Raw genomic sequence first — 27,500 nt, 5'->3', positions numbered from 1 at the left:
CCCGTGATCGGGAGGTCGTGGGTTCGAAACCCGGCCGGGTCATACCTAAGACTTTAAAATTGGCAATCTAGTGGCTGCTCCGCCTGGCGTCTGGCATTATGGGGTTAGTGCTAGGACTGGTTGGTCCGGTGTCAGAATAATGTGACTGGGTAAGACATGAAGCCTGTGCTGCGACTTCTGTCTTGTGTGTGGCGCACGTTATATGTCAAAGCAGCACCGCCCTGATATGGCCCTTCGTGGTCGGCTGGGCGTGAAGCAAACAAACAAACAAACAAGCACATTTCACTGCTGTACAGCATACATCGTCCCCAAATACCTGTGTCTGTGTGTCACCGACTTAGTTGCTCTGCAGAGTGTGTGTGTGTGTGTGTAATACTGCCTTGCTGCAGAGTTTGTGTTATACCGCTTTGCTCTGCTGAGTGTGTTTGTGTTAATTACGGTCTGTCTGTCTGTATATTCTTTTGTCTGTCCGTCTGTCACTCAAGGGTAAGGGGGTGTCCTTAACCTCTCCTTTGTTGTCTCGGTCTGTCTCTCTGTCTCTGTCTATCTGTCTATGTCGCTCTTTCTGACTCTCTCCCTCTCAGCGGAGATCAAAGCCAATGAAAAACACACATCTCTGAAGCAGTTTTAGCTTGTGCCTCCAAATGACTGCTGTACAACAACCAGACCCCATCTGACTGCTGTTTGGGAAACAGTCCCCAATTCACTGCTGTACACCATTTACGTATCATTACATGCTGTTTCTCTTTCGAAACTTGTAAAGCACTACTTCTATTTTGCAGCTGATACTGGTAAAATGTTAATACACTATGATTGTATTGAAACATTATTGTACATAAAGCACTGGAACATTTTCAAACATAATGTGGTTAACTTCTATTTCAACTCAATGGGCGAGGGCGGCGGGATGGAAAAAAACCATTTTAGCATTTCTTGTTCTGTTACAGTGTTAAGAGAAAGATAAATTCAATTCAATTTAATTCAATTCAATTTAATACAACTCTCTCTCCCTCATTCTCATTCTCATAAATCAGACTCAAACCATCCGTTGTCAGGGTCGTGAATGCTAGCTACTGACTGGATTGGAAATACTCTTATGTCGCCTAGCGCCATATGTAACTGATGAAACCATTCATAGCACAGCGCAGAGCTATCGGTTTTTGGACGTCCCCATTTCACTGCTATACAGCAAACATCGTCCCCAAATAACTGTGTCTGTGTGTCACCGACTTAGTTGCTCTGCAGAGTCTGTGTGTGTAATGCTGCCTTGCTCTGCTGAGTTTGTGTGTTATACCGCTTTGCTCTGCTGAGTGTGTGTGTTTGTGTTAATTACGGTCTGTCTGTATATTCTTTTGTCTGTCCGTCTGTCACTCAAGGGTAAACCGGCACGATTAGCTTAGTGGTAAGGCGTCCGCCCCGTGATCGGGAGGTCGTGGGTTTGAACCTCGGCCGGTGTCACGATTTCATCTTTCGCCTGTGTACATATTTCCCCCTCGATATTTACTCGAGACCGAAATGTTGTTTCCTGGTAAAATTAAGAAGAGAAATTATTTATGGACGAAAAGCATGTCAGTTTCTTGCATGTGAAAAAAATTGGTTGTGAAATTAAATAGATTTCACTCCCAAAATCGAATTCTTCGAAAACGTGTACCGAGTGGTTACGTCCCTTGAGTAAGAAGGGAAACATTTTAGGATGAATCAAATTTCTAAGTTAAATAAAATAATTGGTTGGACAAATTTGGCCCCATGAATGTAAGGTACACAAGGTCGCTCATCAGTACTATCGAAGGGTGTTTTTTGTTTGTTCAGTGTAGAGTTTACTCAACGAGGCCGAAAATCGAAATATCAACACGGCGAAAGATGAAAACGTCACACCGGGTAATACCTAAGACTTTAAAATTGGAAATCTAGTGGCTGATCCACATCCCATTTTGGTGCAATCCCATTTTGCCGCCGTCCCATTTTTTTCCCTATCCCATTTTCGCGACATTTCACAAGCCAAGCGTCATTTTATAAAATTTATAATTTTGGATGATTAATGAGATGAGGATGATTATAATGATGATGCTATGGATTTCCAATTTGGATTGAGACTACGTGACAGGGCATTTTACTAACATGTCATAACAATAGCGCGACATCCCATTTTGACACCATATCCCATTTGGCCGCCATGCCGTTTCACCGTATTCCATTTATCCCCCATCCCATTGTCGCGACATTTCACAAGCCAAGCGTCATTTTACTACCGTGTCATAACAATAGCACGTCATCCCATTTTGACACCATCCCATTTGGCCGCCATCACATTTTTTATTTATTCTTCTTGCCAAGCCTCACTATACTACTATACTGCGTTATTCAACTAGGAAGACATTCCGTTTAGGCCAAATTCCATTTTTGCCACAATCCAAAATGTCGCGAAATAGAGATGGCGGCAAAATGGGATGACGGCAAAACGGCATGGCGACAAAATGGAATGTGGCGCTAGTGGTTTGACACGGTGGTAAAATGACACATGGCCTGTAAAATGTCGCAAAAATGGGATGGGGGCAAAATGGGATAACGGCCAAACGGGATTGCGCCAAAATGGGAAGTGGAGCTAATGGTACATGACATGGTGGTAAAATGACACTTGGCCTGTAAAATGTCGCAAAAATGGGATGGGGGCGAAATGGGCTAACGGCCAAACGGGATTGCGCCAAAATAGGATGTGGGGCTATTGGTACATGATATGGTGGTAAAATGACACTAGGCCTGAGAAATGTCGCCAAAATGGGATGGGGGCGAAATGGGCTAACGGCCAAACGGGATTGCGCCAAAATAGGATGTGGGGCTATTGGTACATGATATGGTGGTAAAATGACACTAGGCCTGAGAAATGTCGCCAAAATGGGATGGGGGCGAATTGGGATAACGGCGAAACAGGACTAATAGATCCCTTGACTTGGGGTAGTGCGACTCTGTCACTGCTAGCTTTCCACTCGGAGGAAGCGACCGGAATTTCCCAACGATGGGACATCCTAGTAATTAATTTTTTTTTTTTTAATTCCTAAAATTAACAGAGTCGCGCTACCCCAAAAGTCAAGGAATTTCGTGTTTGTCCCTTGACTTTGGAGATGACAAGAAAATATCGGGCGCAAAAACGTGATTTGTAAAATTTTTCACAACATATGTCGCCTAGCGCCATGTATGTGATGAAACCATTCATATAGCTCTGCGGGAGCTCTGCACTTTTGGACGTCCCCATTTCACTGCTGTATGTAAACATCGTCCCCAAATACCTGTTTGTTTCTAAAAAATCACACTGGAGGTTGCATTTTATGTAATAACCTCCTGAAATGAGTTTTGACACTTTAGAATGGCATGTAAAATGACACATGGCCTATGAAATGTCGCAAAAATGGGATGGGGGCAAAATGGGATAACGGCCAAACGGGATTGCGCCAAAATGGGACGTGGAGCTAATGGTACATGACATGGTGGTAAAATGACACTTGGCCTGTAAAATGTCGCAAAAATGGGATGGGGGCGAAATGGGCTAACGGCCAAACGGGATTGCGCCAAAATGGGACGTGGAGCTAATGGTACATGACATGGTGGTAAAATGACACTTGGCCTGTAAAATGTCGCCAAAATGGGATGGGGCGAAATGGGTTAACGGCGAAACGGGATTGCGCCAAAATGGGATGTGGAGCTAATGGTACATGATATGGTGGTAAAATGACACTTGGCCTGAGAAATGTCGCCAAAATGGGATGGGGGCGAATTGGGATAACGGCGAAACAGGACTAATAGATCCCTTGACTTGGGGTAGTGCGACTCTGTCACTGCTAGCTTTCCACTCGGAGGAAGCGACCGGAATTTCCCAACGATGGGGCATCCTAGTAATGAATTTTTTTTTTTTTTTTCAATTCTTAAAATTAACAGAGTCGAGCTAACCCAAAAGTCAAGGAATTTCGTGTTTGTCCCTTGACTTTGGAGATGACAAGAAAATATCGGGCGCAAAAACGTGATTTGTAAAATTTTTCACAACATATGTCGCCTAGCGCCATGTATGTGATGAAACCATTCATATAGCTCTGCGGGAGCTCTGCACTTTTGGACGTCCCCATTTCACTGCTGTACAGCAAACATCGTCCCCAAATACCTGTTTGTTTCTAAAAAATCACGCTGGAGGTTGCATTTTATGTAATAACCTCCTGAAATGAGTTTTGACACTTTAGAATGGCATGTAAAATGACACATAACCTATGAAATGTCGCAAAAATGGGATGGGGGCAAAATGGGATAACGGCCAAACGGGATTGCGTCAAAATGGGACGTGGAGCTAATGGTACATGACATGGTGGTAAAATGACACTTGGCCTGTAAAATGTCGCAAAAATGGGATGGGGGCGAAATGGGCTAACGGCGAAACGGGATTGCGCCAAAATGGGATGTGGAGCTAATGGTACATGATATGGTGGTAAAATGACACTTGGCCTGAGAAATGTCGCCAAAATGGGATGGGGGCGAATTGGGATAACGGCGAAACAGGACTAATAGATCCCTTGACTTGGGGTAGTGCGACTCTGTCACTGCTAGCTTTCCACTCGGAGGAAGCGACCGGAATTTCCCAACGATGGGACATCCTAGTAATGAATTTATTTTTTTTTTAATTCTTAAAATTACATGTCCCTGTTTTTGTGTCTGTCAGCTGTTTTCCCCTGCCATTCTCTCTTTTCCCTCTTTCTGTCACTGTCAGTGTGCCTCTTTCTGTCACTGTATTGGCTTCTTATTCTTTCCTTTTTCTCTATGGTGACCAGGTGCGACCAAGTTAGGCCTACATGTGTGTTACTCAACTGTTGTCATGTGTATATTCCGCCTTTTATGTTGATTCTTTCTCCCCGCATGTTCAGAAGATGGATTTGATTGCCGAATTTCTGATTGGGGTCTTGTGCACGAATTTGTTTTTGCACTCTGCTGGTGAGTGTGTACATGACATGTCTCCTGTATTTGAATACTCATGCGTACATTTATATCCTGACTGTGGATTATATCTACTTCATGGGGATGTTTGTGTGTGGTTAAATGTTTTACCATATTTGTGTAAGTGCGAGTGTGTTCAATATCTGTTTGCTGCATGTGCATGCATATCTGCTTATCTATGTGAATACTGCCATTGGTATGCTGATTGTTGCCCAAAGCTGCTGCAGGGCTATGTTGGTGGGTGTGTGCATGACTTGTTTGCTATTTTTGATTTGTGTAGGTGCAAATATGTACCTGACATGTCATTTATGCCTGGATATGTGTGTGTACTTTTGTTTGCTTATCTTTACCATGGTGTACTTCTGTTGCAGGGTTATGTTTGTGATGGTGTATACAACTTGTTTGGTTTATTTGATCTGTGTAGGTCCAAATGTGTACCTGACCCACTTATTATGTCTGCTTATTTTGGTGTGCTCTTGTCTCTTTATCAAGGCTTACTTCTGTTGCAGACTAGCTTCTGTGAATGTGTGTATGGCAGGTGTGACTTTTCCTTAGAGCATATGGGCAAATGTCTATATTACTTGTTGTCCAGGTCTGAATATTTAGGTGTGCATGTACACTCTGATCATGGTTTATTTCTGTTGCAGTGCTGTGCTTGTGAAAGTATATTTGACTTGTTTGTTTTTTTAGATCTGTGTGAGTGCAAGTTTACACATTATTTGCTTACTAGGTCAAATCATTCATGTGTGTGTTTGTATGCTGACTGCTGGTTTAATCTATTACAGGGTTGTGTTTGCAGAAGTGCATTACATAGCGTGTTTGCTCTATTTTTTTTATGTGAGTGCAGGAGTATACTGTCTTTGCTTTTTGTTTTTTCTGTAAATATTCTCTGTAACTGTTGGCTATACCCGATTATGAAATATGATGGCAAGCAATTGTGAAAAACTGAGGATCTGCACTTTCAATGTAAATGGACTAAATGATTATAAGAAAAGAAAAGACTTATTTGACTTTTTGAGAAATTCTGATAATAATATCTTTATGTTGCAAGAAACACATTGGAAAACAGAAGATGAAAATTTCATCCGATCACTGTGGGGATTTGATGTTGTAGTTAACGGGGATAGTTCAGCTAGTAGGGGAGTAGCGATATTGTTTAAAAATAATTTTGAATACAAATTACACAATACCATAAAAGATGAATCGGGGCGGTACATTTTGTTAGATATTGAACTTCTAAATAAACGTATGACAGTGGTGAATGTCTATGGTCCCAGTAGTGGAGATCATCCTGAGTTTTTTCTTGATCTGTTTAACAGTGTTATTTTGTTAGATAATGAACTGTTAGTAATGGGGGGAGATTGGAATGTTCCTTTGAATCCAAAAATGGACTCTAGCAATCCAAGCAATGTGTATAGAAATAGGAGTAGAAAAGAAATAACTGATTTTTTTGAACAGCATGATGTTGTTGACATTTTTAGAGCTATTCATGGTGATGTGAGAAAGTATACTTGGAGAAGAACTAATAGCACACAGAGAAGCCGGCTTGATTATTTTGCTGTCTCTGAACAACTTGGTCTTGTTGTGGATGATGTTAATATTTCACCTGGATATTGCTCAGATCATTCTGTTGTATCTCTGAGTTTTAAAACTGATGTTGTCAAAAGGCATAGATCCTTTTGGAAATTTAATAATGGTTTATTAAAAGATATTGAGTATGTTCGCTTAGTTAAGGAATGTATTTTAGAGGTTAAAAAGCAGTATGCTGTTCTTGTGTATAATACAGTTAACATTGCAGAGATTGATGATGAGGAGTTACAGTTAACTATTGACGATCAATTATTTTTCGAAATGTTACTTTTAGAGATAAGAAGTAAAACTATGTCGTTTGCAGCGCAGAAAAAGAGAGAAAATTGCAGAAGGGAGACTGATCTGATGGATGAGATTAAGGTTTTAGAAAGTAATCTAAATGATGAGAATGTAACTATTTTGGAACAGAAGCGGCAAGAGTTGTTTCAGTTAAGACAGAAAAAAGTAGACGGGTTGATTGTTAGATCAAGAGCAAAATGGATTGCAGATGGTGAAAAAAATTCTAAATATTTCTGTAGTCTTGAAAAAAGAAACTTTGTCAAAAAGGCTATGTGTTTTATTGAAAAGGACAATGGCGAACTCTTATGTGACAGTGATGAGATTACTAAAGAAGTTAAATCCTTCTATGCACAGTTGTATGCTTCAAGGGAACATAATATAACGAATGAAGACATTCCTAATAACTTAGAACATCCTGTTTTGACTGATGAAGAACGTGATGGACTTGAAGGTATTATTTGTAAAGAAGAATTAGTCAAAGCAGTAAAACAACTTAAAAACGATAAAAGCCCCGGATCGGATGGATATTCAGCAGAATTTTTTAAAATTTTCTTTATTGATCTAGGTGCTTTCTTGCTTCGTTCAATTAATGAAGGCTTTAGAAAAGGTGAAATGTCGGTAACACAACGTCAAGGAGTGATCACCTGCATACCCAAAGAAGGGAAAGATAAAAGGTTTCTAAAAAATTGGCGTCCTATTACTCTTTTAAATACTGTCTACAAAATAGCTTCCACCTGCATTGCTGAAAGGCTGAAACGTGTTCTGCCAACCATAATTCATGAAGATCAAAAAGGGTTTATGCAAGGTAGGAATGGGACACAAGTAATGGGTTAGTGCATTTGTAAACAGGAATCGCTTGACAAGTGGCCCCCTTCATCCCCCCCTTCCTCGTCCTGATATGGCTCTGCGTAGTCGGCTGGACGTTAAGCAACAAATAAACAAACAAACAAACAAACAAGCAAGGTAGGAATATAGGCGAAAATATTCGTTTACTCTATGATTCTATTATTTATGCTAATGAACGACAAGCTGATGGCCTTCTGTTAATGGTAGACTTTGAAAAAGCTTTCGATAGCATTGCATGGTCGTTTATACAAAAAGCACTGAATAAATTTAACTTCGGAAATGATATAAAAAAGTGGATATTAACTTTTTACAGAAATAGTAAATCATGTGTAGCAGTAAACGGACAATATTCAGAGTGGTTTAATCTGGAGAGAGGAACCCGTCAAGGGGACCCTTTGTCTCCTTATATTTTTCTAATTTGTGCCGAAATTATGGCAATAATGATGCGTCAGAATCCAAAAATAAAGGGACTGAATTTTTTTGATGTCGAAATTCTATTGTCACAATATGCGGATGACACTACTTTTTTCCTTGATGGTACCAAAGATTCTTTTTGTGCATGTGTAGAAACACTACAGACATTTGCTTCTTTGTCAGGTCTAGTTATTAACTATGATAAGTCGTCAGCAGTGTGGATAGGAGCCTCTAAAAATTCTAACGTTAAGTTTATGCCAGAACACAACTTTGTTTGGAATCCCACTGTTTTCAGAGTTTTGGGTATCTGGTTTTCGACAAACATCGAGGAAATTGTTCCAATAAACTATGAAAATAAGTTTGTGGAGATTAAGAGAATTTTCAACTCATGGTCCAGAAGGAATTTAACCCCTTTCGGAAAAATAACAGTCATTAAGACTTTGGCATTGTCCAAACTTACCTACCTATTTATGAATTTGCCGGACCCAGAGGAGGATTTTCTAGCTAATCTACAGAAACTACTGTTTAATTTTGTTTGGGACGGGAAAATTGACAAAATCAAAAGAACCTCCATGTATCAGGCATATGAAGAGGGGGGACTTAAAATGGTTAACGTGAGAGTTTTTCTATCGTCATTGAAGATAAACTGGCTAATGAAAGTTTTACATGATGATGGAAAAATTACACAAATTCTCTATGCATTATGTCCTGCTGTCCGAGTTGTGAAACAACGTGGGGGCGAGTTTGCAAATGTACTGATGCAAAGAATTGTTAATCCTTTTTGGGTTGATGTTTTTAAACATTATAAAAAAGTGTGTAACAAATGTATTCCATCTTCTTTTCATGACTTTGTATCTGAATGTCTTTTTTATAATATCAATATATGCAGAGACAAGAAGGTGTTGTTTCTTAGAAGCTGGGCACATTGTGGTATTGTTTCTGTTGGTCACTTGCTGAAGGAAGATGGATTTTTGACCTATGATGAATTTAGCAGAAAATACCCAAATGTGACTGTTAATTTTTTGTTATATCAAGGAATAGTACGGGCTGTTAAGAAGTATCAATGTAAGCTAGAAATTGACTTTTGTGATAACTTTGTGGTAAGTGACCCATGTGTCTGGCAGTGCTTGGCCAGTGGTGGTTCTAAACATGTCTATGGATATTTGATTAAGAATACTGATCCTCTGAAATGTATTGAAAAGTGGACAGCTGCACTGAACTGTAATGTAGATGTCAATAAGGTTTTTCTAAAAATTAAAAGAACAACTGAGGACGTACGTCTCAGATGGTTTCAGTATAGACTGATATATAGAATTATACCCACCCAGCGTTTTTTGCATCTGAGAAAAATTGTTGAATCTCCTATTTGTACTTTCTGCGGACAGCAGGAGGAAACGCTAGAACATCTTTTTTGGGACTGTATAAAAACACAGGCCTTTTGGAATGATTTCCTTCAGTGGATGCGAGACAATTTTGTACATTGTACTAATGTTAGACTGTATAAGCAACTTATTATCTGTGGCTACCAAACAAACTGTGTGACGGACAAAACCTTTGATTTGTTCCTTCTAATCGCAAAATACCACATTTATACATCTAAAATACGTACGACCGGCCCCCATTTTCAGGTTCTTGTTTTAACTCTAAAACAAAGATTTTTGGCAGAGAAGCACAATGCATTGGTTAACAATGAGTTAACTTCTTTCAACAGAAACTGGAGTCTGTACAGGCATGCGATGGAATGATTTTATGTTTTTTTCTTTTTTTTTTTTTTCTTTTTTTTTTTTTTTTTTTTTTAGCCTGGTCACCGCTCGCTATCCTCTTCCTCTTCTTTCCCTGATCCTTATTCTCTTCTGTCACTCTTCTTTCTTCCTCTCTCTTTTCCCTCTATCCTTTTTGTACTGTCTGCTTATATGTGTGTATGGTAAGTGATATGGTTGAGATGGCCTCAACTGGATATTTGATATTTTCGTTACCCTATGTAGACTGTTTTTGATCTGTCTTATGTTATATTGTCTGGAAAAGAAAAAAGAATAATAAAAAATAAAAAAAATAAAAAAAAAAGAAATGCAAAAAAAAAAAAAAAAAAAAAATTCTTAAAATTAACAGAGTCGCGCTACCCCAAAAGTCAAGGAATTTCGTGTTTGTCCCTTGACTTTGGAGATGACAAGAAAATATCGGGTGCAAAAACGTGATTTGTAAAATTTTTCACAACATATGTCGCCTAGCGCCATGTATGTGATGAAACCATTCATATAGCTCTGCGGGAGCTCTGCACTTTTGGACGTCCCCATTTCACTGCTGTATAGCAAACATCGTCCCCAAATACCTGTTTGTTTCTAAAAAATCACGCTGGAGGTTGCATTTTATGTAATAACCTCCTGAAATGAGTTTTGACACTTTAGAATGGCATGTAAAATGACACATGGCCTATGAAATGTCGCAAAAATGGGATGGGGGCAAAATGGGATAACGGCCAAACGGGATTGCGCCAAAATGGGACGTGGAGCTAATGGTACATGACATGGTGGTAAAATGACACTTGGCCTGTAAAATGTCGCAAAAATGGGATGGGGGCGAAATGGGCTAACGGCCAAACGGGATTGCGCCAAAATGGGACGTGGAGCTAATGGTACATGACATGGTGGTAAAATGACACTTGGCCTGTAAAATGTCGCCAAAATGGGACGGGGCGAAATGGGTTAACGGCGAAACGGGATTGCGCCAAAATGGGATGTGGAGCTAATGGTACATGATATGGTGGTAAAATGACACTTGGCCTGAGAAATGTCGCCAAAATGGGATGGGGGCGAATTGGGATAACGGCGAAACAGGACTAATAGATCCCTTGACTTGGGGTAGTGCGACTCTGTCACTGCTAGCTTTCCACTCGGAGGAAGCGACCGGAATTTCCCAACGATGGGGCATCCTAGTAATGAATTTTTTTTTTTTTTTAATTCTTAAAATTAACAGAGTCGAGCTAACCCAAAAGTCAAGGAATTTCGTGTTTGTCCCTTGACTTTGGAGATGACAAGAAAATATCGGGCGCAAAAACGTGATTTGTAAAATTTTTCACAACATATGTCGCCTAGCGCCATGTATGTGATGAAACCATTCATATAGCTCTGCGGGAGCTCTGCACTTTTGGACGTCCCCATTTCACTGCTGTACAGCAAACATCGTCCCCAAATACCTGTTTGTTTCTAAAAAATCACGCTGGAGGTTGCATTTTATGTAATAACCTCCTGAAATGAGTTTTGACACTTTAGAATGGCATGTAAAATGACACATAACCTATGAAATGTCGCAAAAATGGGATGGGGGCAAAATGGGATAACGGCCAAACGGGATTGCGTCAAAATGGGACGTGGAGCTAATGGTACATGACATGGTGGTAAAATGACACTTGGCCTGTAAAATGTCGCAAAAATGGGATGGGGGCGAAATGGGCTAACGGCGAAACGGGATTGCGCCAAAATGGGATGTGGAGCTAATGGTACATGATATGGTGGTAAAATGACACTTGGCCTGAGAAATGTCGCCAAAATGGGATGGGGGCGAATTGGGATAACGGCGAAACAGGACTAATAGATCCCTTGACTTGGGGTAGTGCGACTCTGTCACTGCTAGCTTTCCACTCGGAGGAAGCGACCGGAATTTCCCAACGATGGGACATCCTAGTAATGAATTTTTTTTTTTTTTAATTCTTAAAATTAACAGAGTCGCGCTACCCCAAAAGTCAAGGAATTTCGTGTTTGTCCCTTGACTTTGGAGATGACAAGAAAATATCGGGCGCAAAAACGTGATTTGTAAAATTTTTCACAACATATGTCGCTTAGCGCCATGTATGTGATGAAACCATTCATATAGCTCTGCGGGAGCTCTGCACTTTTGGACGTCCCCATTTCACTGCTGTATAGCAAACATCGTCCCCAAATACCTGTTTGTTTCTAAAAAATCACGCTGGAGGTTGCATTTTATGTAATAACCTCCTGAAATGAGTTTTGACACTTTAGAATGGCATTTAACGCTCATTGAAGTTTTAACAAACTTTCTAACACCTAAAACATTCATAGCACCGATAACGTAATTCTAGCTCTGCACTTTGTGTACACATACGTCCCCATTTCACTGCTGTACAGCAAACATCGTCCCCAAATGTCTGTTTTTCTAAAAATCACGCTGGAGGTTGCATTTTATGTAATAACCTCCTGAAATGAGTTTTCACACTTTAAAATGGCATTTAACGCTCATTGAAGTTTTAAGAAACTTTCTAACACTTAAAACAAAAGAGACCCCAAATGCCTGTGTTTTGAGCAAGATGGCATTTTGATACACAGCCGACCCCAAATGACTGTAAAACCACCTATGTGTGTGTGTGTGTGTGTGTGAATGTGTGTTAGTGTGTGTGTGTGTGTGTGTGTGTGTGAATGTGTGTGTGTGTGAGAGTGTGTGTGTGTGTGTGTGTGCGTGTGCGTGTGTGACTTTGGCATCACGAGCAGTGGAAAATTAGGTCCCTGTCAGACTAGTTTGACACGTCCTTATTAACATGATATACCCTCCCCCCCCCGTGTGAGTGTATGGTTTAGTCATGACATGGGTAGTCTCTCTTACGTATGTAGGTTAAACAAAAAAGGCTTTAACCATACATTTTCAGGAAGAATTCACATGCAAACTTTTACAAACATTTGTAAGGTATTTGTTTGAGAACTAACCCTAACCCTTGTTGTTCACACACACACACACACACACACACACACACACACACACACACACACACACACACACACTCACACACACTAGCACTCACGAACGCACGCAAGCACACACACGCACTCACACACACACTTGCACACACCCAGTCTATCTGAAAACCTTTTTCTTCTCTCAGAAGTCCACCTAATGTTAAAAAAAATATGTAAGATCACTCTTACTTACTGCCATAGGCATATTTTTATTAAGAAATATACCGTAAGTACTTATACATCACTCAAAAAACATTGCCAAGAAGATTTGTAAAACATTAAAGAATTAAATGCCCTACTTTTCGAATGTTTTTTCAACAGAAATAGACCCAAAGCAAGATACTTGTACCTACTGGAGGGGTGCGCCACAGTCATTCGCTTGTGCTGAGTTTAGTTCCATAAACACAGCACACATCAAATAAATAAGAAAAGAAACAAGTCGCGTGAAGCGATATAACAACATTTAGTCAAGCTGTCGGCATCAAAGTAACAGATTAACACCAACAATCAGTCATCGCCGAGACTATATTTAAGATAGTCTCGACTAACCACACCTACAGACCTAGACGGGTCACGCTTGTCTCCGCGCGCGTAGCGTGCAAACGCAGTACTTAGGCCTACTTAAAGGCACAGTAAGCCTCCCGTAAACCATCACAGATACTGTCAGGCTTTTACACACAGTACAAACACCCTGTCATTTAAACACTCACCGAACGGGAACATCCTAGGTGCCCTACGTAAAGAGCGAGCAATTTTTAAAGAATTAATTTTGCGGATTGTCTCTCAGACAATCGGACCGTGGTGCGTGTTGGCGCCAGACCTAACTTTTAGAATCTAAATAATAAATTGACAGCTTGTTACACACACATTCGTAAATCATAAAAGAATTCTTTTTTCATCAAGACAAGACCAGTACAATTCGAAGTTTTGAAAGTTTGAAAAAAGAAAAGCCCGGAAGCAGGGTCACGCAAGGTCGTGGTTTTCGTAGCAGACGACGGTTTATGCCTATCGCCAGTTCCTCTGAACAGTCAAAAGCCATCGCTAGAGTTTTGTGAACTACAGCCGTTTGTTTCGTGCATAGTCAGAGGTACATAATAACGTGCTATTGCAGATAAGCTCACATCGAGTCGCATTCAAATTACTAACTGACGACTACATTGTCAAAAAGGGAAACTGGATCACACGGGTTCACGATGGCTCAGGGGTAAGATAAACCACGCAAAAATAAATTCTTTGAAAATGTCTCGGTCTTTACGGAGGGCACCTAGGATGTTCTTAAGCGGTGAGTGTTTAAATGAAAGGGTGTTTGTACTGTGTGTAAAAGCCTGACAGTATCTGGGATGGTTTACGGGAGGCTTACTGTGCCTTTAACCTATTTCGTGTAATTCTGAGCACATTTGTAAAGTAAACATGACATACGTATATATTTTTGAATTCAGGAGAAATTGAGGAATACGACGCAGTCATTTTAAAATCTGTTAGTTAAAAAATTCGATTTTAATAACAACTTTAATGAGCAAACTAATGAACTAAGTTTTTAAGCCTTCAAGCTGAAATGCAATACTAAAGTCCGGGCTTCGTCAAAAATTACTTGACCAAAGTTTCAACCAATTTGGTTGAAAAATGAGAGCGTGACAGTGCTGCCTCAACTTTCACAAAAAGCCGGATATGACGTCATCAAAGACATTTATCGTAAAAATGAAAAACAACTTGTGGGGATAACATACTCAGGAACTCTACTGTGAAATTTCATGAATATTGGTCCAGTACGTTTCTCTCAATCGTTCTACACACACACACACACACATACATACATACATACATACATACATACATACATACATACATACATACATACATACATACATACACACGCACATACACCACCACCCTCGTCTCGATTCCCCGTCTATGTTAAATCATTTAGTCAAAACTTGACTAAATGTAAAAAGAGAAAAGACACGAAAAACACACTCTTATATTGGAAAAACACGATCGCATGGAATCCGACCATATAAAAAATGTCCTCAAACCCGTTGACAACATTGTTTTCATTTGTAAATGGACAGTACACTATGTGGACAATCCTGTAATGATCTCGAGCGTATAGTGTCTGAGATCACAGACATCAAATCACAGCAAGCAACAAGCTGAGAAAGAGAAAAAAAAGATCACAAAGAAAAGAACCAGAAATCATGAATATTGAACAGTCCCCATCACATGTACATCCGGTGCATTACTTGTAAATAGTTTCCTCAAAGCCGCTAGCACCAACTTTATCAACTGTAAACTGACATTACGTTATGTGCAACAGAGTGTACGTTCGAGTACCCTCCGTGTGTGAGTTTGTGACAGTGTGTGTGTGTGTGTGTGTTTTTGTGTGCGTGCGTGCATGCGTGCGCGCGCGCGCGTGTGTGTGTGTGTGTGTGTGTGTGCCGTGTGTGTCACGTGTGTGTGTGTGTGTGTGTGTGCGTGCGTGCGTGCGTGCGCGCGCGCGCGCGTGTGTGTGTGTGTGTGTGTGTCACGTGTGTGTCACGTGTGTGTGTGTGCGTGCGTGCGCGCGCGCGTGTGTATGTGTGTGTGTGTGTGTGTGCGCGCGCGTGTGTGCGTGCGTGTATATGTTATGTGTGTGTGTGTACAGTCTAAAAACATGTTTGCTAAGAAGATGATTTAAAAAAATGTACTCTTCATCTGGTCAACCCCAGAAGCATTTCTTACTTTTGAAATACCAAACCTTAGGAAAAAAACTACACATTCATAAATGACCATACGTTGGATTAACACCCACCATATACATACTCGTATCATAAAATGACTTTACCAGAAGCTTGAATCTAGTACAAAATAAATAATGCACATAATTTGCTTGTATGTCTTTTTACAGACGAAGTAAAACATCTTTCCCAGCTCTTGGGCTAACAGTCACCAACGTATCATACAAACATAAGTAATACCACAATCCTGTATGAATACAGCTGGGCTAACAGTCACCAACGTATCATACAAATATAAGTAATACCACAATCCTGTATGAATAAAGCTGGGCTAACAGTCACCAACGTATCATACAAATATAAGTAATACCACAATCCTGTATGAATAAAGCTGGGTTAACAGTCACCAACGTATCATACAAACATAACTAATACCACAATCCTGTATGAATAAAGCTGGGCTTACAGTCACCAACGTATCATACAAACATAAGTAATACGACAATCCTGCATGAATAAAGCTGGGCTAACAGTCACCAACGTGTCATACAAACCTAAGTAATACCACAATCCTGTATGAAGGCTAACAGTCACCAACGTATCATAAAAACCTAAGTAATACCACAATCCTGTATGAAGGCTAACAGTCACCAACGTATCATACAAACATAAGTAATACCACAATCCTGTATGAAGGCTAACAGTCACCAACGTGTCATACAAACCTAAGTAATACCACAATCCTGTATGAATACAGCTGGGCTAACAGTCACCAACGTATCATACAAACATAAGTAATACCACAATCCTGTATGAATAGAGCTGGAGACAACAGACATTACACTTTTAGGTAGTTTTTTTCTGTTTTTTTTCCATCTTTTTAAAAACAATTTTTCTAGATTATCTTATATAACTATAAGTGGTCGTTGTCTATGAATTTGTTAATGCTTGTATGTTATTTTTTACGAGAAAACTGTAAAATGTTAAATTTTAATGTCTAATGTAAAGCGCCATGAGACTGCCATTTGGGCTTTGACAACCAGAGGTTTCCCCCTTGATTTGGTTTTCAGTTTTCTCAAAGATAGAGTTTAAAGGCACAGTAAGCCTCCCGTAAACCATCACAGATACTGTCAGGCTTTTACACACAGTACAAACACCCTTTCATTTGAACGCTCACCAAACGGGAACATCCTAGGTGCCCTACGTAAAGAGCGAGCAATTGTCTCGGACACTTTTTGGACCGTGGTGCGTTTTGGCGCTAGACCTAACTTTTAAAATCTAAATAATAAATTGACAGCTTGTTACACAAACATTCTTAAATCATAAAATAATTCTTTTTTCATCAAGACAAGATCAGTACAATTCGAAGTTTTGAAAGTTTGAAAAAAGAAAAGCCCGGAAGCAGGGTCACGCAAGGTAGTGGTTCTCGTAGCAGACGACGGTTTATGCATATCGCCAGTTCCTCTCAACAGTCAAAAGCCATCGCTAGAGTTCTTGTGAACCACAGCCGTTTTTTTCTTGCATAGTGAGAGGTACATAATAACGTGCTATTGCAGATAAGCTCACAGCGAGTCGCATTCAAATTACTAACTGACGACTACATTGTAAACAAGTCGCGTAAGGCGAAATTACTACATTTAGTCAAGCTGTGGAACTCACAGAATGAAACTGAACGCACTGCATTTTTTCACAATGACCGCAGTCCGCCGCTTGTGCATAACGGAGTGAAACTGACGAGCCTGTTCAGCGCGGTAGTGGTTTCGCTGTGCTGCATAGCACGCTTTTCTGTACCTCTCTTCGTTTGAACTTTCTGAGCGTGTTTTTAATCCAAACATATCATATCTATATGTTTTTGGAATCAGGAACCGACAAGGAATAAGATGAAATTGTTTTTAAATCGATTTCGAAAATTTAATTTTGATCATAATTTTTATATTTGTAATTTTTAGAGCTTGTTTTTAATCCAAATATAACATATTTATATGTTTTTGGAATCAGGAAATGATGTAGAATAAGATGAACGTAAATTTTATATAAAAAAAGATTATTACAATTTTCAAATTTCTAATGACCAAAGTCATAAATTAATTTTTAAGCCACCAAGCTGAAATGCAATACCGAAGTCCGGCCTTCGTCGAAGATTGCTTTACAAAAATGTCAATCAATTTGATTGAAAAATGAGGGTGTGACAGTGCCGCCTCAACTTTTACAAAAAGCCGGATATGACGTCATCAAAAGTATTTATCGAAAAAAAAAAAGTCCGGGGATATCATTCCCAGGAACTCTCATGACAAATTTCATAAAGATCGGTCCAGTAGTTTGGTCTGAATCGCTCTACACACACACACGCACAGACACACACACACATACACACACAAACACACACACACACATACACCACGACCCTCGTCTCGATTCCCCCTCTATGTTAAATCATTTAGTCAAAACTTGACTAATGTAAAAAGGGAAACTGGATCACACGGGTTCACGATGGCTCAGGGGTAAGATAAACCACGAAAAAAAATTTCTTTGAAAATTGTTCGCTCTTTACGAACTACAGATGTTCTCAAGCGGTGAGTGTTTAAATGAAAGGGTGTTTGTACTGTATGTAAAAGCCTGACAGTATTTGTGGTAGTTTACTGGAGGCTTACTGTGCCTTTAAGTTTTATTTTCTAAATTCTTACATACCAGATCATTTAAAACTGAGCTCTTAATTGAGCGAGTTAATATCTATCGTTTGAAGGGCATTTTGTCACATACTTTTGGAAAATAATAAGGTATCTCTGATCAATAAGTATAAGAAAGGCGACGAATCGCGTTTGCAGATGAATTCATATCATTTTTTTCATCCGATCCAGGAAATCTACGAAAAGGAAGCTCGGTAAATTTGGAATACACTTCGTCATCACCTACTTCAGCTAAGATAGACGAAGAAGCAGGTTATGTGATAACATCATATATTCGTCTGTCATTAATTGCATGTTTATTGTGCTAACTGTAGTCCAGGTTGGTCCCACTGTTAGGTCCTGCCTTGTGATTGGTTCAGCTGCAATGACACTGCTGGTTCTTAATGTACTAACTGTCGATAAGTCTTCTTCTTCTTCCATTGGACGCCCAGGGTCAACATTCTGACTATTAGTGGCGCTTTGGACGCCCAGGGTCAACATTCTGACTATTAGTGGCGTTTTGGACGCCCAGGGTCAAAATTCTGACTATTAGTGGCGCTTTGGACGACCAGGGTCAAAATTCTGACTATTAATGGCGCTTTGGACGCCCAGGGTCAACATTCTGACTATTAATGGCGCTTTGGACGCCCAGGGTCAACATTCTGACTATTAGTGGCGCTTTGGACGCCCAGGGTCAAAATTCTGACTATTAGTGGCGCTTTGGACGCCCAGGGTCTACATTCTGACTATAGTGGCGCTTTGGACGCCCAGGGTCTACATTCTGACTATAGTGGCGCTTTGGACGCCCAGGGTCTACATTCTGACTATTAGTGGCGCTTTGGACGCCCAGGGTCTACATTCTGACTATTAGTGGCGCTTTGGACGCCCAGGGTCTACATTCTGACTATTAGTGGCGCTTTGGACGCCCAGGGTCTACATTCTGACTATTAATGGCGCTTTGGACGCCCAGGGTCAACATTCTGACTATTAATGGCGCTTTGGACGCCCAGGGTCAACATTCTGACTATTAGGGGCGCTTTGGACGCCCAGGGTCAAAATTCTGACTATTAGTGGCGCTTTGGACGACCAGGGTCTACATTCTGACTATTAGTGGCGCTTTGGACGCCCAGGTTCTACATTCTGACTATTAGTGGCGCTTTGGACGCCCAGGGTCTACATTCTGACTATTAATGGCGCTTTGGACGCCCAGGGTCAACATTCTGACTATTAATGGCGCTTTGGACGCCCAGGGTCAACATTCTGACTATTAGGGGCGCTTTGGACGCCCAGGGTCAACATTCTGACTATTAGTGGCGCTTTGGACGCCCAGGGTCTACATTCTGACTATAGTGGCGCTTTGGACGCCCAGGGTCTACATTCTGACTATAGTGGCGCTTTGGACGCCCAGGGTCTACATTCTGACTATTAGTGGCGCTTTGGACGCCCAGGGTCTACATTCTGACTATTAGTGGCGCTTTGGACGCCCAGGGTCAACATTCTGACTATTAGTGGCGCTTTAGAGGGTTGTGAGGAAAAGATAAAAAAAAAAAGAAGAAAAAACTAAAGAAGAAAGAAAGAAAGAAAAGAAAGAAAATACTTATTGTGCAGGAAAAGGGCAGACCACACAGCATTTTCAAGTCTCGGGCTAGGCCAAGCTGGCGGCCGTAGCGGTTGCAGGGGTTAAACCCCTGGCGGTACTGCCCTAGTCTTCATCGACCCTACTTACTGGTGGCCTAGGGTTAGTTGGGGTTTTGTTTTCAGGTGCTGGCGGTGGTGGGAAGCTCTGGAAGTGAAGGCGGCTGCTGTCGCTGCGCTGACAACGAGGGAATTAGCGCTCTCTTCCTTCTCGAGCTTTGTCTTAGCATGATGACGGCCTGTCCTGAGTCCCAGTGACGATGAACATATTTAAGTGTGAGGTGTCATTTGCTGTGTCCTGTGGGGAGCCGAGGAACATTGTGAGCTGTGTATTTTCACGTGGAACTAGGTCAGCAGGCAATCGTCTCCACTTGTCTCTCATACTGACCGTGGCACCGCGCTTGACCAACAGACGCACGGTTTCTGTGTACCCGTGAACACAGGCCATATGCAGTGCGGAGACGCCGTCGTAATTCTGTGCATTGATATGAGCGCGTTGCTCTATAAGCATTGCGACTGACTCTCGGTGACCGTTGACGGAAGCATAGTGCAGGGCAGCGTTGTTCCCTTCATCCTTTGCGTTGACATCACAGCGGTGGTTGATCAACAGTTGCACGGGGCCTGGGATCCCGTGCATGCAGGCACAGTGCAGAGGCGTGATACCGACTTTGTTCCTGGCGTTCACATCAATACCGTGCCTGATAAGGATGGAAGCAAGCTCTGTCTGACCAAAGCGACAGGCTGTGTGAAGTAAATTGTCACCGTTATCTTCTGTATGCTGTATTCGGTCGATATTGAGTAAAAGAGTCTCTGCATCACCTTGTCGGCAGGCATCAGCTAGAAGCTGGTGGTGAGCAACTTCAGCTCGGGCTGTTTTCCGCTTCCTGCGCTTCGTTGCCACCTGGTAAGCTGTATGTCCATTCTTGTTGGTTGTGCTGACTGAAGCACCACTCTCGACAGCAAGCATGATTGCCTCAAGCTTGCCAGCTTGGGCAGCCTGGTGTAACAGCGTGTTGCCGTCACGGTCTGTCTCGTCCACCTCCCTGTCAGCCAGCAGTCTCAGCGCCAGGTACCAGTGTTGGCTGGGCAGCTCCACGCTGACCGCGTCCTCTGTAACGGTCACTGACAGCAGTGTGGCTGGGATGGGCAGGGAGGGGTCGTTAAGGTAACGAAGTCCGTCTGCCTTAAGTGCAGCTAGTTTCTCCGCTCTGTTTTTGTTTTGAAATTTATAGGGTACTGCTAAATTTAGCTTCAGGTCAGTTGTTTTGGGACGATCCATGTTATTTATCAGAGACAGCAACCGAGCCATGATGGCATTTTCTGCTTCGCGCAGCAAAACCGTAGCCAGCAAGGCAGACAGAATACTCTCAAACTGATCTTTTCTTGTGGCGGCGTGTTTGGGCCTAATTGCAAGACACCACTCGGTTAAAAGAGAGGAGAGACTCCACACAGACCAGTACAGTAAGGGCAGATCATACTTTTTGTCTACAGCATTTACTATTGGCTTCATGAAGCGCCTGCTACGTGAGCAAAAAGCTTTAAAGTCATCCAGAAAGCTTGGGCATGTTAGGGAGGGATGCTGGCATAGCTCTGGCAGCTGACCATCCACAATCATCTCGTACATCCTCTGCATCAACACTTCGCGTTCCTCCCCCGTTGGAACTACCAAATCACACGACTCTTCCCTTGTCGTCCGCACGTACTGCACGAGGAAGGTGACGTCACAGACTTTAAGCGTGGCAAGCAAAGAGTGGAGACTGCTCAGAGCCAGCCCCGCAGCGTCATACAGAACGCGACTGGCAAAGCCAGGTCCACTGTCAGCAAGGATGGAGCCCCTCAAAATGTACGCCAGCTGCTTCAGGTTGTAAGAGTTTACGCTGGGGAATCCCAGACGTTGCAGGTCGGTTAGCAGTTCGGGCGGATCCGTCTCAAGGATATATCGTTCCAGCATGCTGACTGCCAACAAGGGTGCTGTCAGATGTCCATAGGTAGGATCATGTAACATACTTTTCATTAACGGCAGGTAGTCATCCACTGTAGGCGTAGCGCAGGCGTCGTGTGAGTATGGCTTCAAATCAATCACAAGAAATTGCGACAGCAGGTTTTTGGCGCCTTCATCAAGCAAAAGCAAGTCTCGTAGAATATGGGGATATGCCGTGAGCACAAGCAGACATTGCGAGTTGTGTATAATGTTCTGACACAAAGAATACTGGTCTTTGTCAGCACGAACAACACCCAGCCCTCCGTCTACCAGCAAAATATGTTTGCGCTTTCGTTTCAGTGAATGCTCGTGATGACTTGTGAGCTTGCCGACTTCATGGGAAGTATATTTTTCTTTAACGTAATGCTTGACAATGGCTTGACCAAGTGCAGTCTTTCCGGACTTGGGCGGCCCACAAAGCACAACACGGCGGTTCTCTTCCAGCAGCGCGATAGCCTCATGAAAAATTTCAGGGTTGACATAATGAGGTTCACAAAGTCCCTTTTGGCTTGATGCATCGCCTGTTGACAGAAGTGAAAGTAATAAGGCTGCTTGTAACATGCATGACGAATGGACTCTTGACATTGAACAGCACATACATAAAAACACGCGCGCACGCTCACTCATTCTCTATCTTCCCCTATATGTTTGTCTGTCTGTCTGTCTGTCTGTCTGTCTGTTTGTCTGTCTGTCTGTCTCTGCATTTCGTGCAGAATCTTTGCTTAGGACGATGACGACGTACAAAAAAACCAGGAAGAACGTAGAGAAATAGAAGAAGGAGAAGACGAAGAAGAAGAAGAGGAAGAAGAAGAAGAAGAAGAAGAAGAAGAAGAAGAAGAAGAAGAATGACGATAATGACAAGTAATATGTTACCGTCAGTAAGCGAAGAGTCACTCTCTCCATCTGCACAAGGCCACCGTCGAACACGAATGATTTGTTTCTGTATGCAGTTAACGTTTTGTGTTTGTATGTGGGAAGCGTGTTGTTGCTGCAGACGGCCCACGTTCTGTCTTTTGAAGTAAGTACTGCTGTTCACCTCTTGTTGTCCGAAGCAGACGATCCCGCTCACGTTTCCTGAAAGAACATTAATTTGCACATTCATGAAAAACATTTTCACATGGACCTACAAAAGCAGACAAACAGAAGACCACACACGTACATATATAGACATTACGTTTGCTTGGTCGTTTTGTTTACATTTAGTCAAGTTGTTACTAAATGTTTGAACACAGATTGGCTATCGAGAAGAGGGTCGTGGTGTATGTCTGTCTGTATGTGTTTGTGTGGACAGCATTTTCCAGGAAAACTACCTGACTAATCTTTTTGAAACTTTACATCGAAGTTCTCCCAGATGATATCCCCGCACTGTTTTTCTTTTTTGTGGTAAAATGTTTTGATTACGTTATATCCGGCTTTTTGCAAAAGTTGAAGCCGCACTGTGGTGACGTCATTTTGTACTCAAATGCATTGACATTTTGGTCAACCCCCAACCCAAACTGTATAGCTCAGCCTCTTGGGGAAATTATACCAGGTTTTTCAGTCAGTTAGATGAAGATTAGGAACGATCGAATGATCTGCACCCTTTCACGTTTGTGAACTCATCGACTAAAAATAGTCAAAAGAGCTTCAACTTTGCAGAAGACGGGCAAGGAAGAATGATATAAACTTGTCTTAAACAAACTGTGCCTTTTGATTGAGAACTCATTGCATAATAGTGTCCATAAAATGGAACTTCATACGCCAGTACTGTCTCCAACTTCACCATGAGTTACACGGCTTGGTTTTGGGTTCGGGATAATAATACGAATAATAACAATACATATCGAACAAGAGGAAATGCCCCTTACATTTCACATTCTAATTCACATTCTTCTTCTTCTTCTTCTTCTTCTCGTCAATGAGGAAATCCTTTTACAGGGCAACGATCATTCTTACTAGAGTGGCTACTGATTAGTTCCGTATACATTATTCCATTTAAAGGGGTGTGGGACAGCGGTGCTGTTTTAAACTAGAAAGCCGGCAGACCATTCATACTTTACTGCTCCTACCTGCGGCGACTCTTGACACTGTGCGTCCATCACTTCCAATGGCGAGTTCAGCGCCATTGTAGGCATCTTCGATTTCACCCGGAAGTGTAACCACGCCGGGCTGATTGGCATTGTCTTGTCGAGTACCCATTGTCTCTGAAAATAGAGGAAACGATGAATTTGTACTAATCTTCAAATAAGGACTAAATTTATATTCCCAATTAGCATATAAACTTGAAAGAAAAGATGCATACCCAGTAAAAAATAAAAGAGACTCACTTTTGCTACACTTTGATCCCCGAAAACAAAATTGTGACCATCCACCACGAAATGAGTCGCATGTCACCTCGCGCGGTTCTGCGCTAGGCTTAATATAAGTCCGGGGAGTGTCTGGTAACAGTGTGAGGGTCACCTTAGTCACAGGCTTATAACTCAACCAGTTTTCGTTCTTTTCTAAAACGGTTTTCACCACTGGATAGAGCATAAAAAACTCTTTAGGAAAATGTACAAATATGAAAATCATGCAAAGGTGACATGCGACTCATTCCGTGGTGGAGGGTCACAATTGTACTTTTGTCAATTTATTTTAGAAAGCATATACAAAAAGTAAAGCATAATATTCGATACATTTTCTTGTGTGTTCTCATTGTTTTAATACGACAGCTTCTAAGAAACGTGTCTTGACATGCTTTCTCTGTTCTAGCTTTATCTTTTACTTTTCAATGTCCTCACAAAACAAACCAAAAATAAACCCCACCCTATCTGATCAATCCATGTTTTCATTTTTGCAAATCGATTTCTGAAAGTAAACGGGAAATTCAATCTGTCACTATGTCTTTAGCCTAGGAATGGTGCACGACATTCCGAGGTGTCATCTGAATGGTTTTTATTCTCTGACAGGTCTCACCCTAGTCTCCAAACATCATTTAGGAAACCAACTCTTTTACTTCGAACATTTTGTGAGTCATCCATACAGGGCACGACAATGGCATATCACTATTCCTCAACACTGTCAAAGCTGAGTCTATGGTGTTTGTATTTTTCAAAATTGAAATATCCGAGTGAAGAAAAACAAATGCATCGACCATTTGCATTTCATATGTAAGAATTTTGTTATCTCCCGATTTCTTGTGCAGAGTTTCTTTTAACCTGATCGGAGCTTTTGTCTTTTTATAAGACGACTCGCTGTTCAGAGAAGGCTGTACGGAATGAAGTTGAGAGTGGCATTGCTATTTTGTATGCTGACGGTAATACGGACAGAGTGAATGGACGAAAGCCACACCTTTTCAGCGTGGATTTCTGAAGCGAGCAAAGCGGAATACAATAACCCTGCCCATGATGAGAGGAATGCGATTTATATGAGCTTTTGTGGAGCAGTCAACACACATGACGTGGCCCAAGTTCTGAAAATGCCAGATCATGATGTAAGCGTTGTGCTGACGGCCCTGTTAGGCCGGTTTCAACGTGTACGTGTGTGTGTGTGTGTGTGTGTGTGTGTGTGTGTGTGTGTGTGTGTGTATATGTGCCTGCCTGCCTGCCTGCCTGCCTGTTGGACTGAGACCGTAAGCTGTGGGAGTGAGGGGAGTATCTCCAGACCGTAAGCTGTGGGAGTGAGGGGAGTATCTCCAGACCGTAAGCTGTGGGAGTGAGGGGAGTATCTCTAGAGAGACCGTAAGCGGTGGGAGTGAGGGGAGTATCTCCAGACCGTAAGCTGTGGGAGTGAGGGGAGTATATCCAGACCGTAAGCTGTGGGAGTGAGGGGAGTATCTCTAGAGAGACCGTAAGCTGTGGGAGTGAGGGGAGTATCTCTAGAGAGACCGTAAGCTGTGGGAGTGAGGGGAGTATCTCTAGAGAGACCGTAATCTGTGGGAGTGAGGGGAGTATCTCTAGACCGTAAGCTGTGGGAGTGAGGGGAGTATCTCTAGAGAGACCGTAATCTGTGGGAGTGAGGGGAGTATCTCCTGACCGCGTAAGCTGTGGGAGTGAGGGGAGTATCTCCAGACCGTAAGCTGTGGGAGTGAGTGGAGTATCTCTAGACCGTAAGCTGTGGGAGTGAGGGGAGTATCTCTAGACCGTAAGCTGTGGGAGTGAGGGGAGTATCTCTAGACCGTAAGCTGTGGGAGTGAGGGGAGTATCTCTAAACCGTAAGCTGTGGGAGTGAGGGGAGTATCTCCAGACCGTAAGCTGTGGGAGTGAGGGGAGTATCTCTAGACCGTAAGCTGTGGGAGTGAGGGGAGTATCTCTAGACCGTAAGCTGTGGGAGTGAGGGGAGTATCTCTAGACCGTAAGCTGTGGGAGTGAGGGGAGTATCTCTAGACCGTCAGCTGCGGGAGTGAGGGGAGTATCTCTAGAGAGACATTATTTGAAACCGTTTAGACTTGTTATTGACATATATACATACAACTTTGAAAGAGTGAATGCCATCACATTTCACAAATTTGCATCCTTCATTCGAAGCCCTTCCTTAATTGTTACATTTTTCACGGACAATGTAAAATTGATATAGAGTAGTAGCGGAGGGTGATTACGATGCACTAAGTGTGTGTGTGTTTGTGAATCTGGCTACTTTCATAAAGAAGAAAATGATGCACAATATAAAAATAAAAAAATATGCTGTTCCAAAATGTGCCCTTTGCATGTCCATGTGCATTTGTGTTACGAAAAGAAAGAGTTCTCAATTATGTGTGTGTTTATGTAAATAAATAAATAATCAAGCACAGACTGTTGAAATGCTTACAGAATAGTCGTAATGTTGTCAAAGCAAAGGGTCTTGACAGTCACCAGCTCAACAGGTACGCATTTTTAACATTTGATTGACATTTGTGTGTGACTGTGTATAAATGTACACTCCGAAACGGTTGCTGACAGGTATTCTGGAGAAGAAAAATATGGTCAAGATGCATGTGTAGGTAGAAACCAAAGCATTAAACACACGTTCCACAACTATAATGGTATGGTAGAATAAGGTAAATAACACACGTTCCACAAATATGATGGTATGGTAGAATAAGGTAAATAACACACGTTCCACAAATATGATGGTATGGTAGAATAAGGTAAATAACACACGTTCCACAAATATGATGGTATGGTAGAATAAGGTAAATAACACACGTTCCACAACTATAATGGTATGGTAGAATAAGGTAAATAACACACGTTCCACAAATATAATGGTATGGTAGAATAAGGTAAATAACACACGTTCCACAACTATAATGGTATGGTAGAATAAGGTAAATAACACACGTTCCACAAATATAATGGTATGGTAGAATAAGGTAAATAACACACGTTCCACAACTATAATGGTATGGTAGAATAAGGTAAATAACACACGTTCCACAACTATAATGGTATGGTAGAATAAGGTAAATAACACACGTTCCACAAATATGATGGTATGGTAGAATAAGGTAAATAACACACGTTCCACAACTATAATGGTATGGTAGAATAAGGTAAATAACACACGTTCCACAACTATAATGGTATGGTAGAATAAGGTAAATAACACACGTTCCACAACTATAATGGTATGGTAGAATAAGGTAAATAACACACGTTCCACAACTATAATGGTATGGTAGAATAAGGTAAATAACACACGTTCCACAACTATAATGGTATGG

General features: G+C 41.6%; 1 protein-coding gene and 1 long non-coding RNA gene across 2 annotated transcripts in view; one reads left to right on the top strand and one right to left on the bottom strand.

The window, feature by feature from the left end:
- Window positions 1-4,715: 4,715 nt before the first annotated feature.
- LOC138948293 (uncharacterized) lies at window positions 4,716-8,898 on the top strand. The gene is made up of 2 exons (XR_011449962.1): window positions 4,716-7,645; window positions 7,804-8,898. It is a non-coding gene; the product is annotated as an uncharacterized lncRNA (long non-coding RNA).
- Window positions 8,899-17,605: 8,707 nt separating this feature from the next.
- The window catches only part of LOC138948291 (uncharacterized), a 10,031-nt gene continuing 136 nt past the window's right edge, over window positions 17,606-27,500 (bottom strand). The window contains exons 2-4 of the mRNA XM_070319803.1: window positions 23,890-24,024; window positions 22,715-22,915; window positions 17,606-22,362 (exon numbers count right to left, since the gene is read on the bottom strand). Of these exons, the coding sequence (XP_070175904.1) occupies window positions 20,084-22,362; window positions 22,715-22,915; window positions 23,890-24,019 (2,610 nt within the window). The 5' untranslated portion in view covers window positions 24,020-24,024 and the 3' untranslated portion in view covers window positions 17,606-20,083. The remainder of the gene's footprint in view (window positions 22,363-22,714; window positions 22,916-23,889; window positions 24,025-27,500) is intronic.

This window comes from Littorina saxatilis, linkage group LG15, assembly GCF_037325665.1.
Source record: "Littorina saxatilis isolate snail1 linkage group LG15, US_GU_Lsax_2.0, whole genome shotgun sequence".
NCBI lineage: Eukaryota > Metazoa > Mollusca > Gastropoda > Littorinimorpha > Littorinidae > Littorina > Littorina saxatilis.
This window is presented reverse-complemented; position numbering and strand designations above follow the sequence as displayed.